A 17944-nucleotide genomic window follows, 5' to 3' on the forward strand; every position below is an offset into this window, starting at 1 on the left:
CCTTTACAAATATTATCTCATTCAATCCTCGCATTATCCTTGAGAAGTAGGTACTATAACTATCCCCATTTTACATATGAAGAAACGGAGGCAGCCAAAGGTTAAGTCACTTGCCTGGAATCACACAGCTAGTGAGTGTCCGAGACCAAATTTGAACTCAGGTCTTTCTGACTCTAGGTTCAACACTCTATCCACTATACTACCTGGCTTTCTACATTACTGTAATTAAAACATTTCTAATGATTTACTGGCAGATTGAGGGAGACTTGGTGGGAAGTTGGGTGGGGACAGAGATGATTACACCTGGCCCTACAATGGTTTTACTAATCAGTTCACCTGTCATCAAGACTTAATGAGCAGGGGCAGCTAGGTGGCACAGTGGATAGAGCACTGGTCCTGGATTCAGGAGTACCTGAGTTCAAATCCAGCTTCAGACACTTGACACTAACTAGCTGTATGACCTTGGGCAAGTCACTTAACCCTCATTGCCTAACAAAAACAAAAACAAAAAGACTTGGGGCAGCTAGATGGTGCAGTGGATAAAGCACCAGCCCTGGATTCAGGAGGACCTCAGTTCAAATCCGGCCTCAGACACTTGACATTTACTAGCTGTGTGACCCTGGGCAAGTCACTTAACCCCAATTGCCTCACCCAAAAAAAAAAAAAAAGACTTAATGAGCAACTACAGGGTACCTAACAATGTATTGGATACATAATAGAGAACAGATACTGTCTATGACCTCAAGGTCTAATAGATGAAGCACATGTGGTCAATAGAAATACTACTATCAATTTACAGTATTACTAAAATGGCAAGGAGGGAACATCTGGCCTCCTTTTCTCAGTCTGGAAAATGGGCTGTATTAGTCATAAAGCTCTCCTGGATAAAACAGGCTCTTAAAGATGGCAACTTCAAGATAGGGAGGGATGGGACATAGTGGACAGGGGGAAAGCCATTTGTATATTCCAGTCTCTCTGCTCCATCTCTCCCACTTTGCTACAGCCTCTCCCAGAAATGGAGTACAATGGGAACCCAGAGTCAGTGGGCTACAAGATCAAGTACACCCGATCCGACGGGCATGGCAAGACCCTGAGCCACGTGGTCCATGACCGGATTGAGCGAGAGTACACCATAGAGGACCTAGAAGAGTGGACTGAATACCGAGTACAAGTCCAGGCCTTCAATGCCATTGGAACTGGGCCTTGGAGCCAGATCGTTGTGGGCAGGACCAGGGAGTCAGGTACTTCCCCTGCCCCATACCCTTACCCCATCCTGATACCTCCTAACATCACCCTTTGGAATTCTTTGAGTATGCATGTAGATGCAGCTAAGGGCTATCCCAGTACAGAGTGTTATCTGAGCTGTTATAAAGGGCAGGGGCAGAGGGACCAAAAATGTTCATTTGTATTCAGTTTATGTGTCACTTCTCAATCAAATGGAATGATATTCTTCAGAGCACCTGCTCTCTTTCCACAGTTTCCTAGTCCTTGCCTGCACCCCGCCCCAAATTAGATCCCCTGTTCCTTTCAGGCAAGGAGGGCTGATCCAGACAAAGCTAGTGCCATGAAGCTTGCTACCTGCCTCATGACCAAAAAGGGAAATAAAAGGGACCAACTCCACTTCTCCAGAACAAAATGTACATTTTTGGACCTGGCCAATATGGGAATTTGTTTTGTTTGCCTGCATATTTGTTACAAGGGGTTTGTTTTCCTTCGGTGGGAGTGAGGTAGAAAAGAGAAAATCATTGTTTGCTCATTGAAAAAAAAAAAGTTTTAATCTGGTCCGACTCTGCCTCTATGGCCACAGCCTTGACCAGGGCATTAAAGATGTCTATCTTTCCAGAAGGGCTCTGGGAGAGATTAAGACTGGAGAATGGAATGGAAGGTTACTATAGAAAATACAAGAATGAGGTTAGGTCTACCTTCTCTCTCCCCACCTTGCAGCTGTCTAACTGTTAACCAACTGCTAGGACCTCACGTCCCTCCAGGTCACAGCCAGTTGTCTGTGTTTCACACATGAATTATCCACTTTATAGATTTGCCATGGCAAATTATTGATCCCAGGCTCACCTCCCCAGGCCACCCAGCAAGTGCCTGGGTCTCCCCCTCCCACTATCAGTTGTTATGTTCTCCACACATGCAGTCTCCTTTTAATAGTAACCAAAATATAATTAGGGAGATAGATCTCTAGTGGGAAAGGCATGTAATGTGTTCTGAAGCAATTAGAAGTTAGTGTGGAAATTATCTGCCATTGGGGAATTACCTCTGCCTCTCCTCTCTTTCATTAGTAGGGGGTACAGAAGGTAGACTGTATTTCCCCCCCTCTCTTTGTGACTCCCTTCTATGCTTCACATCAAAACTGAGAAGAATTTCAGTCCTCAATTGCTCTCTTCTGCTGTCTCCACTCCCACAGTTCCCTCCTCAGGTCCCACCAATGTTTCTGCACTGGCTACCACCTCAAGCAGCATGCTAGTACGCTGGAATGAAATCCCAGAGGCTGACCGAAATGGGCTGGTACTGGGCTATAAGGTGAGTTCCAGGATGAGAGAAAAGGAGGGAGTCAGGAGTCTCAACACCCACAGTGTCACTGTTATGCACTATCCTTTTCCTTGGGATCTCCGGTCCTGGGCTCTCTCATTGCTTAGAGAAAGAGGATTGGGGGACGGGGAGTGGGGGGGTGCAGGCAAAAGGAACCTTGCACCCAGGTTGAAAAAAAGTTCCAATGTGATGATGATGGTGGTGGTGGTACTTACTTTGCTGGGCTATTGTGAAGAAAATTCTTTGTCAGGTATAAGGTACTATATAAATGTTAGCTATTATTGTTGTCACAATAATCAACCTCATGGGTGTTTTGTAAGGAAATCTCCCTTTAAAGTATTATATAAATGTAGTTTACTATTAAAAAAAGGTGAGCAGGATGCTATCAGAAAAACCTGGAAAGATTTACATGGACTGATGCAAAGTGAAATGTACTGTATACAAAATAACAGTAATATTGTAAGATGATCTGCTGCGAATGACTTAGTTATTTTCAGCAATGCAATGATCCAAGATAACTCTGAAGGTCCTATAAAAAAATAGAGTCCATCTACAGAGAAAGAACTGATGGTATTTGAATACAGATGGAAGTATTTTTAAAAAAGAAAAAAGTTCCGATGCCCCCAAAACAGAGCAGTAGGTTGGGAGTCCTGAGTCTCATTCTCATCTCTGCCACTGATAGGCTCTCTTACCTCTAGCCAGTTACCACCCTTCTCTGGATCTAGTTGTAAGAGGAGAATTTCTCCCCTATACTGGGCTTAAGAGGTTTTAAATACCCTAAAGTCTTCATTCTTTGGTCCCTGCCAACCCCAACATAATACTTAGTTCCCTAGAGAACCATGCCCCACACCATGCGAAAGCCACCACTTTCTGTACCCTATTCCTGACCCAAGCCCTGGGGGTTGAGATTCACTGGCTAGATCCTGGCTCCTGCAGCCCTGGGGCCCTCACACTGCCTGTCCTTCTGTCTGGTCAGGTGGTATATAAAGAGAAGGATTCTGACACCCAGCCTCAGTTCTGGCTCGTGGAAGGAAACTCATCTCTCAGTGCCCAGCTCACTGGCTTGGGCCGCTATGTGCTCTATGAGATCCAGGTACTAGCCTTCACCCGCATTGGGGATGGCACTCCAAGCTCCCCACCTATCCTGGAGAGGACTCTGGATGATGGTGAGTACACAGCTGAGGGACTCTGGGAACTGAGACTCACCTCATATCCCATTTTAGATTATTCTTCCTCAGCCCCTTGCCCTTTATTGATGCCTGACCCTGGAGATTTGCCCCAGCTTGAAAATAAAACAAAATTGCTTTTCCTGGAGGGAATGCAGCTGTGAGAAAAAAGGTCCTCCTGCAGGGACTGAAATATTTACCTGCTGCGATTCATGAAGGGCATTAGTAGGGTGGGGACTAGGCTTGTGCTTTCACTGGTATAGGAAACTCTTAGGTGAAGAAGTTCCCTCCTGGCAGGGAACTGCAGTTCAGGACTTTTAAAGAGTTTCCTAGAGAACTAAGAGGTTGAGTGATTTGCCCAGGGGCACAGTGTGTGACTGCCAGTACTGCCAGAGATGGTACTTGAACCCAGGGCTTCCTGCCTCAGAGGTCAGCTCTCTCTGCACAACTCCATACTGCCTCTAGGGGGCAGGAGATGCCACTAAAATCCGAGATTGTGACTTGCTAAGGGGCAGCAGCTGGAGAATTTCTCAGTCTCTGCTTTAGTTTCCTACTCACTCTAGGGCAGGTTGCCAAAGGTTCTTTGAATACCAGCTTCCTACCCAATTTTGTTTCCATTTCAAGCTGGGGCAAATCTCCAAGTGAAGCATCAATAAAGGACAAGGATGTGAGGAGGAAGAAGAGGAAGGATTTCTTTCAATAGATTCTCTTTCCTGCATTTCAGATCCTTCTAGGTCTTTAAAAAAAACCCAGCAGACCCAGTGGGAGCAAGTCAAGACATCACCCTTGTGATGTCATTGTTCCTCTTCAAGAATGTAGGATAAGCAACAATAGCACTGACTGACCCCAACACAGTCTAAGAGGTTCCCCAAACATGGACTCCAGCACATATCATTCCTGCTTGTATCCCTTTCCCACTGACCTTCCCACCCCCTAAGTGAAATACATGCAACTGGAGTTCAACTCAAACTCAGAGTCGTGTGAGGGATCTCACTATGACCTTCCTGTTTCCCATTCTAGTACCAGGACCTCCCATGGGCATTCTCTTCCCAGAAGTGAGACCCACATCGGTCCGACTGATTTGGCAGCCTCCAGCTGCCCCTAATGGCATTATATTAGGTAAGCCTCAACCCTTTCCCTTGTAGAAATAGGAAGATTTTCCGTTTTCAAAGGTTTCTAAGTCAAAGAAAGGTGAGACTGAGATTGTCTACAGACAGTGAGGACCATAATTGTTGGAAAGAAACTTTAGGTAATGTGGATTAAGCACAAGAAAATAAAGGGGCACCTAGGCAGCACAGTGAATAAAATACTGGACTCAGAATCAGGAAGACTCATTTCATCTTCCTGAGTTCAATTCCAGCCTCAGACACTTATTAGATGTGTGACCCTGGGCAAGTCACTTAACCCTGTTTGCCTCAGTTTTGTCACTTCTCAAATGAGCTGGAAAAGGAAATGGCAAACCACTGCAGTATCTTTGCCAAAAAAAAAAAAAAAAATCCAAATGAGGTCATGAAGAGTCAGACATGACTGAAATGTCTCAACAACAAAATGAAGAGGAAGGGATCTCAAGAAATATGCAGCTTTCTCCTTCTGCAATGATGGGAGAAACATTGCTTTGCTGTATCCTACAGGGGAATACAGAGCAACACATCTCCTGGTCTACTTTTCTTGAGCCCAAGCCAAGAAGATGGTAAAGAAAAAGCAGAGACCTTTGGTGGTCCAGAAAGAAGTCCCTGTTCTCAGTTTTCCCTAAGAGCACTGGCATTGGTAGACCAGACCACTCTCTCTTTTCTAATCAAAGAAGAAAAGCCTTTCTCTCCATTTTGAGCACCACCCCAACAGAAAATCCTTTCTGGTTAAAGGCCACACTACAATCGTACCTCTCCCAGTTTTTATTTTATGCCATCTTTGGGCATTAAATATAGATATAGATATACACATACATATATACATATAGTTTATATGTGTATATATTTGTTCAGTCATTTTTCAGTCATATCCAACTCTTCATGACCTCATTTGGGGTTTTCTTGGCAAGAGATACTGGTGTGGTTTGCCATTTCCTTCTCCAGCTCATTTTACAGATGAGGAACTGAGGCAAATAGGGTTGAGTGACTTGCCCAGGGTCCCCCATCTGGTAAGTGTCTGAGGCTAAATTTGAACTCAGGAAGATGAGTCTTGCTGACTCCAGGCCCGGCGCTCTAACCAGTGAGCCATCTAGCTGATGGATATATATATATATATGTATATGTATATGTGTATATGTATATGTATATGTGTATATATGTATATGTGTATTGTGTATGCATATATATGTATGTATGTATGTGTATACATATATATACACATATAGTACATATACATACATATGAGATAGATGGATAGATAAACAGAAGATGAGGAGAAAGAAATGATGGTGGACATAGGCACCCATATAATTCCTGACCTCTACATATCTATTTGCATGTCTGTCTCTATACCATAAATATGTGTTTCTAAACTATAAACGCCTTGAAACCAAGGGTTTGCATCTAATTTCCCTGAATGGTTATAGCAATTTGTTAGAAAATGTACTAGAGAAAAAGATCATGTGATGCTATTATGATAAAAGGTCTTTGTACGCCTTAAAGCACTGTATCAATTTGAGGGTTTTATTAGCATTGTTAATATTATTATAAAGATCTATTCATTTTGCAGCAGCCACAAATTGTACCTGCCACTCTGGCCAACCTTTCTGTGAATTATATACTTGTCGTTATGAGGAAAATTAGGAAATAGTGAATGACTCACTCAATGCAACTCGGAGGGGGGGGGGGTGGGAGGGTGTATCTGTGTGGGTGGGGGGTGGGGGATGGGTGGGTGTGCCCTGCTGAACTTGTGATTATATCTTTGTAAGGAACTCTTAAGATTCCCCTGTCACTGTCTTAAAGAGTTGCCTTGGGTACTGAGGCAGACAGGTTAAATGACTTGCCTAGGGTCGAATAGCCAATATGGCTGACTTGAACCCTGGTTTTCCTGAGTTGAGGTGAGCTCCCTAAACCATGCTACCTCTTAAGAAAATCTCTAAGAATAAAAGTTGCAAAGATGGCTATATGCATTGATAGATTTTTTTTTCCCCTAGAGAAAATCCCTAGACCAATGAAATCACAGTGCTAGTCCAAAATATAAGCATACATAAATATATATTTGTATGTTTCATATTTATTTACGCACTCATTTTCTGTAGAATGCCAATGATGCCATTAAAAACTGAAAGGATGAGCTGTCTTCTTTGCATACAATGCCCCCTAGTGTCCTGTCCCAGGAGTTGGAGTTTTTTACCAATTGTCATGTTGCCGATTCCCAGTCACAAATGCCAAGTCATTCCTCACCTAGTCCAGTATCACTTGTTCAGAAAAGAATCACTTAGAATGTATTATGTGAGTAAACTGCTGAAATTGTCAGTAGAACGAGCCCTAACTCAAAGATGTGAGGTAGGGTCCTCTCTGCCCGTAGGAAAGGGTTGGGTGAACTGAAGGGTATGGGGGGAGAGAGTCTATCCTGCTTTCCAGTGTTATCCTGCTTCTCCACAGCTTACCAGATTACCCACAGACTCAACACTACTACAGCCAACACTGCCTCGGTGGAGGTGCTAACCCCCAGTGCCCGTCAATATACCGCCACCGGTCTCAAGCCTGAATCTATCTATCTATTCCGTATCATGGCCCAGACTCGTAAGGGCTGGGGGGAGGCAGCTGAAGCACTTGTGGTGACCACAGAGAAGAGAGGTAACTGCCCAGGGATGGTTGGGAAAGATTGAGATGATAATGAGAATTGAGATCCCAAAGTCCTGTGGATCTTTCCCTTGGGTGGGATAAGGGATACTAGCCTGATAACCCCCAGAGGCTCTGAGAAAGAGTCCAGATCAAAGCCAGAGTCTGAAATTAAAGTCAACAGCCAATAAATTACCCCAAAGAGCCCAGGTGAGACTCAATAGTTAATAAACATTTATTAAGCACCTACTATGTTCCAAGCACTGCATGCTAAGTGCTGGGGGCGGAATACAAAAAGAGGCAAAAGACCATGCCTATACTCAGGAAGCTCACAATCTAATGAGGGAGACAAGAAGAAAATAAATAGGTACAAACAAGACACATACAGGATAAAATAATTGAGAGAGGGAAGGGACTAGAATGAAGAGGAGTTGGAGGGGCAGCTAGGTGGCGCAGTGGATAGAGCCCCGGCCCTGGATTCAGGAGGATCTGAGTTCAAATCCGCCTCAGACACTTAACAATGACTAGCTGTGTGACCTTGGGCAAGTCACTTGACCCCAATTGCCTCACACACACAAAAAAAAAGAGGAGTTGGGAAAGGCTTTGTTAAGGGTTAAAATTCTAGCTAAACTGTCTAAAATATCTAATGAGTGGTCGCCAATAAATTATAAGCTTTAGCAAGAGTTAGACTTTTAAGCATTTATTAAGGAGAATAAGAATTTGGTAAAGAGAGAGAAAAAGGCCTAGATTCCTATCTATTAAAGGGAGAGCACATTTCTAGCTCCCTTCTCCGCCAGAGTCCACAGGAAAGAGAAAAGCGCGAGCCTGAGCGCCAGTCTCTTCCTTCCTCCTCCCACTAGTCCGCGTCACTTCCTGATACCAAAGACAAGACTCCTGGTCTTGCCCTCAAAGACCTTCGCTTCATGGGCAGAACTCTTCTACAGTTAGTATCCAGCAGGTGGCGTTATTCCAATCGTTACAGTCCCCCCTGTTGTTCCTCAAGAAACAAAATGTTTCCTTGACGGAACAGTAAAAAGAATATAATAACTATTGATAACTAATAATATGTGAACAACAATATAGAAAAGGAAGAGAGGAAAGTTTTGTCCAGAGGGGCGATTTTTTTTTTTCCTCATGAACCGACGCTTTGACATTAGTCTTGCAAAGGGAGGGCCTCTACAGAGAATACATGTTACAGATGGTGTATATTATAACAGAAAGAGAAAAAAAAACAACAAAAACAACAAATCAAAACTGTTCATTTAAAGTCTCTGAAAGTCTTTTCTCAGATGTCCTCTAGGTGTAGTCGTGGAATGAAAGTCTCTTCAGGGGTTGATGTGTGGATGCTGGTAATCAGCCAGGAAAATTTCCTACAAAATTGAGCTTAACACAACCCTAAAATAGCTTTGTCAATAATCAAATCAAACAATGAAAGTTCTCAAAAACATGTCTAAGGGAATTCAGAATCTTAGTTGTTACACATGAAACATATAATAAAACAAAAATTGAACCATTCTTTAAAATTATAATATTACTATAGTCCCCCCCTTATGGAGGGTAATTGAGAAGACAATTGCTGCGATATTAATTATTAAAAATAATTTTTTATCTTTGTTTCATCACTTTTTGCATCATCTGCCTAATTATCCTCATGCCATTATGAGAAATTAAAAAATCTAATATAATTGGTAACAGGTGTCAAGGCCAAATTCAACACTGTATTTATCATGACACCTGAGATAATTATGGGGGTTACCATAAAAGAACAGAGAAATGATGGGATATGAGCATTCCCACACTTGAGCAATATGTTCTGCCCATACAGTATGCCAGGCTTAAAATAGGTGGATGGAATATATGTCCATGCCACCGAACATATTGGAAGAAACTGAGTCAGACTTAATCAGATGCATGGGACTGAGATGTCCATGGCATCAGGCATATAGGAGGGAGCATGGAAGCCAGGTGTAGAAGTGAGATGGGTGGGATGAATACTTCCAGCCATCTGTACAATATTGTGGGGAAAAATAAAATAAAATATTAAACCAAGAGAATCCAACCTCAACATTTGTCAAAAGCCGTTCCCTCGGCCATACCTTGACTTCATGCATGTCTCCCCTCATGTGACAGTTCAGTGTCTGCTCTTGCATGTATTCCTCTTGTGATTGGATGGCATCTTGGCCAACTGGCATCTGATAACTCAGAATAAAGGCAATTAATGTCTTAAATGATAAGTTCCCATAATCCAAGTCTCATATGGATTTAAAAATTGAGGATAATAAATGATTGCAAAAAATGTGAATACATCTTGACTCAGAACACAATATATAATTATGCAACAATTTCAAATAATACCCCCTTTTTTTTTACTTAGTATACAATTACTTTTGTGAAAAATCAGAACATACTTAAATACAAGTTAAAGCACAACAGAATCTCAAAGAACTTTTTTTTTTGAAAAAAGAAAACTTTTACAAATGTTCCCCTCTTTTTTTTTTTTTTTTGGGAATATGCTTATCAAAAATAATACTTCTAGAATCAATTTACACTTGCCATGGCAAACAATTTGCCAGGGAAATGCTTTAAAGAGTTTGATCAAATAATCAGTTGAGAAAAAATAACAAAAACAAACAACTCAGAATATGGGAGCACAATACTCCTAGAATTAACATTGTATAATAAAATCAAAACCATCTTGCAATGTTTAAAAATTAGATAGACAAATGAATAGAAGAAAATACACATGGAACAATAAAAGACAATGAAATTCAAACTAAGGAAATCTAAATGAATATGAACTTAATATTAATAAGAGTATTATAAAATATAAACTTGATCACATGACTATAAAAAGCTTTTACAAATATTCTCCTTGTTTTAGAAACTAAGTATAAGACACAATCTCAAAAGCATGAAAATCTCTATGAAAATAAACCCATACCATTAATTTCAAAATGTATATATAATAGCATAGAAATCCTATGTAACCTCTGAACTGATACTATTACTCTGAGTGAATTCAGAACACTTTTGATTCCGGTATCTAAAATCCCCAATACTCATATCAATACCTTGCTGCTTACTTCTACATTTCTGTAAAATATATATACTTCCATGGCAAAAGAAGCGGAGTCTTGAACTATGGTGATGATTGTCATTCTTATTCAGCTTAAGTTTTTCTTCTTTAACCCCTCTATATTGTCTGTCAGTCTTTTCACCATACAAATGCTTTATAAGATTACTAATTAAAGACAAAAGCAGGTTAGCAAAATTATGAACAAAACGAGCATATCTGGAATTTAAAGGGTTTTCTAAGGTTGTCTCAGAAGCACAGCCAGGCTGGGGAAGGGCTGAGCCTGAAGCTGCAAATGTAGTTAGAGAAAGTTGAGCATGCGCATTAGATCTTTGGACTTCCCGGGCAGGGGAAGCAATGGGCTTGGCCATGGGAGGAGTAGAGGGTGGGGTCTGGAGAGGAGGGGAGGGACCAGAGCAATTTGAATCAGACTTGATTTTGAACTCAGGCCTGGATTCCTCTTCCCCCACTTTGCCTCCAGGTGCTAGGGGATTAAAAACTTCTAGAGGGTGGGTCATTGCCTCCAGGCATGCAAAATTAGAGCAACAATTAGTGTTAGAACTGGGAAAAGCTGCAGGAATCTCTTCAGGTTTCTCTGAAAAAGCATGGTTGGGAGAGGGAGAGATATTTCCTTGTGTGAGTAAGTTGCTGGCTCTTTTAACAAAAATAAAAAGAAAAATAGAAAATCCACAAAAACAAGGCATTAACATGATCTTATCTCCCATTTGTCTGGTTAAACAGACTAAAATCAAAAATAGGATAATTAGGGAGTTTAAAAGGTCCATTTGAAAAAATTTAAAGGGAAAACACAGCCAGTACGCCAGTACTTAGCAGTTAAAGGGATAGGGAGGGGAAATTTCTTACCCAACCAGAAGATCAGAAGACTGAGGTTTAGCTTTCCTCTTCGTGGTCAGCCATCTGTTTAAGGGTTAAAATTCTAGCTAAACTGTCTAAAATATCTAATGAGTGGTCGCCAATAAATTGTAAGCTTTAGCAAGAGTTAGACTTTTAAGCATTTATTAAGGAGAATAAGAATTTGGTAAAGAGAGAGAAAAAGGCCTAGATTCCTATCTATTAAAGGGAGAGCACATTTCTAGCTCCCTTCTCCGCCAGAGTCCACAGGAAAGAGAAAAGCGCGAGCCTGAGCGCCAGTCTCTTCCTTCCTCCTCCCACTAGTCCGCGTCACTTCCTGATACCAAAGACAAGACTCCTGGTCTTGCCCTCAAAGACCTTCGCTTCATGGGCAGAACTCTTCTACAGTTAGTATCCAGCAGGTGGCGTTATTCCAATCGTTACAGCTTCCTGGAGAAGATGGGATTTTAGTTGGGATTTAAAGGAAGCCAGGTTAGCCAGGAGGTGCAGAAGAGAAGGGACAGCATCCCAGGCATGAGGGACAACCAGAGAAAATGTCCAGAGCCAAAAGAGATGGTTCATAGAACACTGTTCACGTTATTCGTGGAATATCAAAGAGGCCAATGTCACTAGACTGATGAGCAGATGAGAGGAGTAAGGCATAAGAAGACTGGGAAGGTAGGAAAAGACTAGGTTCTGAAGGACTTTGAATGCCAGGATTTGGGATATGATTCTGAAGGTTATAGGGAACCACTGGGGTTAATTGAGTTGGGAGAGCTGAAGTAGCAGAAAGGACAAAATTGAACCTGTGCTTTAAGAAAATCACTTTGGTGACTCATTGGAGAATGGATTAAAGTGGGGAAAGACTTAAGGCAGGTAGATCCACCAGCAGGCAGTTGTAGTCATCTAGGCATGAAGTGATGAGGGCCACTAGAGTGGCAGCAATGTCAGAAGAGAGAAGGGAGTATACTCGAGAGATGTAGAAAAGGTGAAATGGATAGGCCTTGGCAACAGATTGGATATGGGTGGGAGGAGAGATAGTGAGCAGTCAAGGATAACAGCTAGGTTGCAGGCCTAAAGAACAGGGAGGATGGTGTTACCCTCTACAGTAATAGAGAAGTTGAGTGGGGGAGAGTTGGTTTAGAGGGGAAGTTAATGAGTTCATTTTTTGGATATATTGAGTTTAAGATATTTACTAAACTGGGGCGGCTAGGTGGCGCAGTGGATAAAGCACCGGCCCTGGAATCAGGAGGACCTGAGTTCAAATCCAGCCTCAGACACTTGACATTTACTAGCTCTGTGACCCTGGGCAAGTCACTTAACCCCCATTGCCCCGCAAAAAAAAAAAAAAAAAAAAAAAAAAAAGATATTTACTGAACATCTAGTTTAAGGTATCTGAAAGGCAGTTGGAGATGTAATATTGAGGTCAGCAGAAAGGTTAGGACAGAATACATAGCTCCAAGAATCATGAACAGAGATAGTAACTAATTCCATGGAAGCTGATGAGATCACCAAGAGAAGTAGTATAGAGGGAGAAGAGATGGGCCAGGCATGAACCCCGTGGGTCACCTCTGGCTAGAGGGTCTGATCTAGATGAGGGCTCTGCAAAGGAAGTGGTCAGAAAAGTAGGAGAAGAACCAGGAGAAAGTGGTGTCCCAAAAACCTAGGGAGAAGAGAGTATCAAGGAAGAGAGACTGATCACCAGTGCCAAAAGCTGCAGAGAGGTCAAGAAGAGTGAGGACTGAGGAAAGACCACTGGATTTGGCAACCAAGCGGTCATCAGTAACTTTGGAGAGGGCAGTTGGAATGTTATGGTCAGAAGGCAGATTGTAAAGGGTTAAGAAGAGAGCGAGTGAGAGGAGAGAAAGTAGAAGCCCCTATTGTAGATTCAACGTATTGCCTCCCTTCTTCCCACAGGTATCCCATTTCAGATAATCAGCACAATGGAACAATTTCCCAATTTTCCCTAGGGAGTTTACCAACTCTCTCCCACAGGGTCTTGTCCAGTACCTTTGAATAAGCTCAGATGGTGCATCCATCTGAAAACTGGAGCTCTGATTCCCATTGTATCTCTGAAACTGCTCTCCCCAAGGTTACTATTCCTCTCTTAATTGACAAATCTACTGGCCTTTTCTCTTCACTCATCCTATTCATCCTCTCTTTCTGCAGCATTTGATACTGTTGACCACCCTTCTCCTCCTGGATACTCTTTCCTCTCTGGGTTTTCATCACACTCACACCTGTTTGACCACTCCTTCTCAGCCTCCTTGGCTGGCTCTTCGTCCATAGCATGCCCCCTAGCTCTGGGCGTAAGCCCTAGACTCTGTCCTACCCTTTCTCTCTTATCAGCTCAGACCTCATCAGCTCCCATGAATTTAATGATCTTCTCTAAGTAAATGATTCCCAGATGGATATATTTTGTCCTAACTCTTCTAAGCTCCAGGCCTACATCACCAACTAACTTCTTGTTGGACATTTTAAAATGGGTGTCCCAGAGTCATCTCAAATTCAAATTCCAAAATGGAAATCATTCATTCTCTTTCTCCAAAAACTCATCCCTCTTCTGAACTTCCCCATTTCTGTCAAGGGCACGTCCATCCTTCCAGTCACCTAGGTTTACAACTGAAGACTCCTTACTCTCACTTACTGCATATTAATTCATTGAAACATATTATAATTTCTGCCTCTACCAACTTCTTTGGAATTTGCCACTACCCTCGTTTAGAAACTTGTCATCTCCTATATGGGCTATTTTGTGGTTGCTTAATCATTTTTCAGTCTTGTCTTACTTTTTGTGACCACATTTGGGGTTTCCTTGGCAAGGCTCCTGGAGTGGTTGTCATTTCCTTCTCCAACTCATTTTACAGATAAAGAACTGAGGTAAATAGGGTTAAGTGACTTACCCATGATCACATGGCTAGTAAGTTTCAGTCACGTCTGACTCTTTGTGACTCCAGTTGCTTTTTTCTTGGCAAAGATACCAGAGTAGCTTGCCATTTCCTTCTCCATCTCATTTTACAGATGAGGAAACTGAGATTTAAACAGGGTTAAGTGACTTGCCTAGGGTCACACAGCTAGTGTCTGGAGCCAGATTTGAACTCAGGTCTTCCTGATTCCAAGCCTGGTGCTCTATTCTCTAAGCCACCTAGTTGCCCATTTTAGTAGCCTCCTAATTGGTCTCCTTGCCTCAAGTCTCTCCCCACTACAATCCACCAAAATAGTTTTCCTAAAGCACATATTTGACCATATTACACATACATACTCCCTTACTGTATAAACTCCAGTGGCTCCCTATTGCCTCTAAGACCAAGTATAAATTCCTTTGTTTGACATTCAAAGTCCTCCACAAATTGGCCCCAACCTACCTTTCCTGTGAATTGCTTCCCTCTACACACTCTGCAGTCTAACCCCATTGGCCCTCTTAATGTAGCTCCCACCTCCATTCCTTTGCACTGCTAGGCAGACGGGCCTAGAATGCATTCATTCCCCACCTTCAAATTCTTGGGTTCTCTGGTTTCCTTCCAGACTCAGCTCAAGTTCTACTTTCTGCATGGGCTTTTCCTGGTCTCCCCACCTATTAGCCTTCCTCCATAAGTACACACAGTATTACCTTGTATTTGCTTTCTTTGTTTTTTGCATGATCCTATACACACACACTTTTATCTCCCCCATGAGAACATAAACTCCTTGAAGATAGGGACAGTTTCACTCATTGCCTAACCCATAAGAGACACTCAGTAAATGCACATTGATCGATTTCCCCCTCATTGTCAGGACACCAGTCCAAAAAGCAGAATCCATCAGCTCAGGCTATTACTGTCCTTTCTCTACTCTGAAGGGTGCCAACAGGGCAAATGCCCTACTGTTGTCTAGGATCATTCATGAGAAATTTGACCTTCCTCATGTCTCCCCCCTTACAGACCGTCCACAGCCTCCTAGCAAGCCTGTAATAAAACAGGAGAATGTGAAGGCACGGAGCGTGCTGCTGTCCTGGGAGCCTGGGAGTGATGGCCTCTCCCCCGTCCGCTACTACACCATCCAGACCCGGGAACTCCCCAGTGGCAAGTGGGCCCTGCACTCTTCCTCTGTGACCCACAATGCCACCTCATTTGTTGTGGACAGGTGAGACTCCCCACCCCTATCCCTGGGATCCTACTTCAGTCCTGGGGATCCACCCTGCCCAAGCAGAGCATTTGTTTACATTTCATTTGGTTCATAGAAAGGGATTCACAAAACAATTTCAGACTGAAACCCCACCCACCCCCATTCTCCAAACCCCAACCTTCTATTCCATTCAGTAGCTCCCAACCTTCTTGTAATGAGTGCCTGGGGCCCCGTTACACACTCAGTTTCACCTTCCCATTCAGTCATCTGCCCGAGTCCCCCTCCCTCTATTCTAACCAGCACCTCCTCCCTGCCTGGCTCCGACCCAGCTTCCCATGGTGCCTTATTAGAATTTCTTCTTTATTGTACATTTCTGGAGCCCAGAGTACAGTATCAGTGGGGTGCTTTGCAGTCTTTCATTAACCATTCTCTGCAACCACAGCATTTTTCCCCTCATCTTTAACAGGGAAACTGAGCCACACTCCAGATTGCTGGCTTTAATGTAATTTGATTTCGAGTAGGTTATATTTTTATTCTCCACTTTACATGAACAAGAATTTCAACCATTCTTTTTCTAAAATTAAAAAGAAAGAAATTGAAGCTTGGAGCGATGTACTACACTTTAACTCTTAAGATATGTGACTCTTTTCAAGTCTCTTGAATGCAGGGAGAGGATGGCAATATTTGGGGAAGAGCTAACTAACTCAGATCTCAGCAATTTGATGATACTCTCCTTGGTACTAAAGTGAGTGAGTGAGAGACAGAAACAGAAAGAGATAGACAGAGACAGAAAGAGAAATAGAGAGTGCACACACACACACATGTGTACGTGCGCACACACGTACATACACACACTATGTGCTTGCAATTTGAAATGGATAAACGTATCTGCAGCAGCTTCCTGCTCACAATTAGATTTTTTTCAGGTTAGTCTTTTTTTTAATCATAAACGTATTTTATTATTTTCCAGTTACACATATAGTTTTCAACATTTGTCTTCATAAGCTTTCTAGTTCCAAATTTTTCTTCCTCCCTCCCTTCCCTACCCCCTCCCCAAGACAAAAAGCAATCTGATATAGGCTATATATGTACAATCACATCAAACATATTTCTGCATTAGTCACATTCACAATTAGATCTTAAAGGAAGCCAGAAAATTAAGCTACTGTGAGGTGCGAGCCCTGGCCTGGAAGTTTGGGACAGTGGTCTCTGGTGCTCATTTTTCCCTCTCCTCATTTGCTGTGTGTTGTTAACAGAGGTGAGATAATGCATTTATACTTAATAGGCCAGGTTTGAAACTTATAGCCCCTCCACCTCTCAATGAATTTGAAAATGTTGGCCCTTGCATGTTACTATCCAAAGGGGACTTTGAACCTTCGTTTTAATACGTGCTTTAATTACCACCTACATGCTATGGAAAGCACAGTTTTCTGGACTGAAACATTTGTGCATCCTAATGTAATTATAACCATCAACCTTGGTGGCCAAAAAGAGATGAGGAAGCATCTCCCTCCTTTCAGGAGAGTTGGGAGATTGTGGTTGTGGAATGTTATATACACCATGAAGTAAGGTCACTTTGTCACTTGATTTTTTTTTTTTTAGTGAGGCAATTGGGGTTAAGTGACTTGCCTAGGGTCACACAGCTAGTAAGTGTTAAGTGTCTGAGGCCGGATTTGAACTCAGGTACTCCTGACTCCAGGGCCGGTGCTCTATCCACTGCGCCACCTAGCTGCCCCGACTTTGTCACTTAATTTTGCTTAACTATTTTTCATTGTTACAAGTGAAAACTCAGTAGGGAGAGGGGCAACAGTCATATCCAGAAATGATGGGTGTGAAGCTAAAAGCTTAGCATTATATACAGATGTGATGCTCTAAGCACATACGCATTCAGGAGCCCTTGCTTGGATTGCTTTGGGTTTCTTGGCTCTGGTTCTCTTTAGGATATAAGAAAAAAGCAAATACTTTGAGCTAAAAGGCATCAATAGAGTTTCTCTCTTAGGGAAGACTCCACACATGATTATGTGTTATTTCTTTCTTCTTGAGACAACAAAATATAAAATTGATATTATGTTTTTTCTGTCTGTCTCTGATCTCATTTTGTCTCATAGGAGATATTAAATTCTATGATCTGGTTCTAAAAAAAATTAAACAAAAATAAAAAATAAAAGGCATCGATAAAAATATCTTAAAATAACAATGTAGCTTTTGTGCAATGGTTAAATCACTGAATGTGAAGGCAAGAAGACTTTTCATTCAAACTCTACCTCTGAAGCTTACTAGCTGTGTGACCATTGGCAAGTCACTTAACCTTTCTGTGCCCCAGGATTTTTTTTTAATCTGTAAAATGAGGGTCTTGGCTCAGACACTTGACACTTACTAGCTGTGTGACCCTGGGCAAGTCACTTAACCCTCATTGCTCTGCAGAAAAGAAAAGAAAAGAAAAGAAAAGAAAAGAAAAG

At 42.2% G+C, this 17944-nt stretch overlaps 1 protein-coding gene across 1 annotated transcript in view; it reads left to right on the forward strand.

Moving 5' to 3' along the window:
- SDK2 (sidekick cell adhesion molecule 2) overlaps positions 1 to 17944 on the forward strand; it is a 462515-nt gene that overhangs the window by 365532 nt on the left and 79039 nt on the right. Inside the window, exons 25-30 of the mRNA XM_043963496.1 lie at positions 1004 to 1241; positions 2414 to 2529; positions 3515 to 3704; positions 4725 to 4823; positions 7277 to 7471; positions 15302 to 15503. Of these exons, the coding sequence (XP_043819431.1) occupies positions 1004 to 1241; positions 2414 to 2529; positions 3515 to 3704; positions 4725 to 4823; positions 7277 to 7471; positions 15302 to 15503 (1040 nt within the window). The remainder of the gene's footprint in view (positions 1 to 1003; positions 1242 to 2413; positions 2530 to 3514; positions 3705 to 4724; positions 4824 to 7276; positions 7472 to 15301; positions 15504 to 17944) is intronic.

The sequence above is a fragment of the Dromiciops gliroides genome, chromosome 4, assembly GCF_019393635.1.
Source record: "Dromiciops gliroides isolate mDroGli1 chromosome 4, mDroGli1.pri, whole genome shotgun sequence".
Taxonomy (NCBI): domain Eukaryota; kingdom Metazoa; phylum Chordata; class Mammalia; order Microbiotheria; family Microbiotheriidae; genus Dromiciops; species Dromiciops gliroides.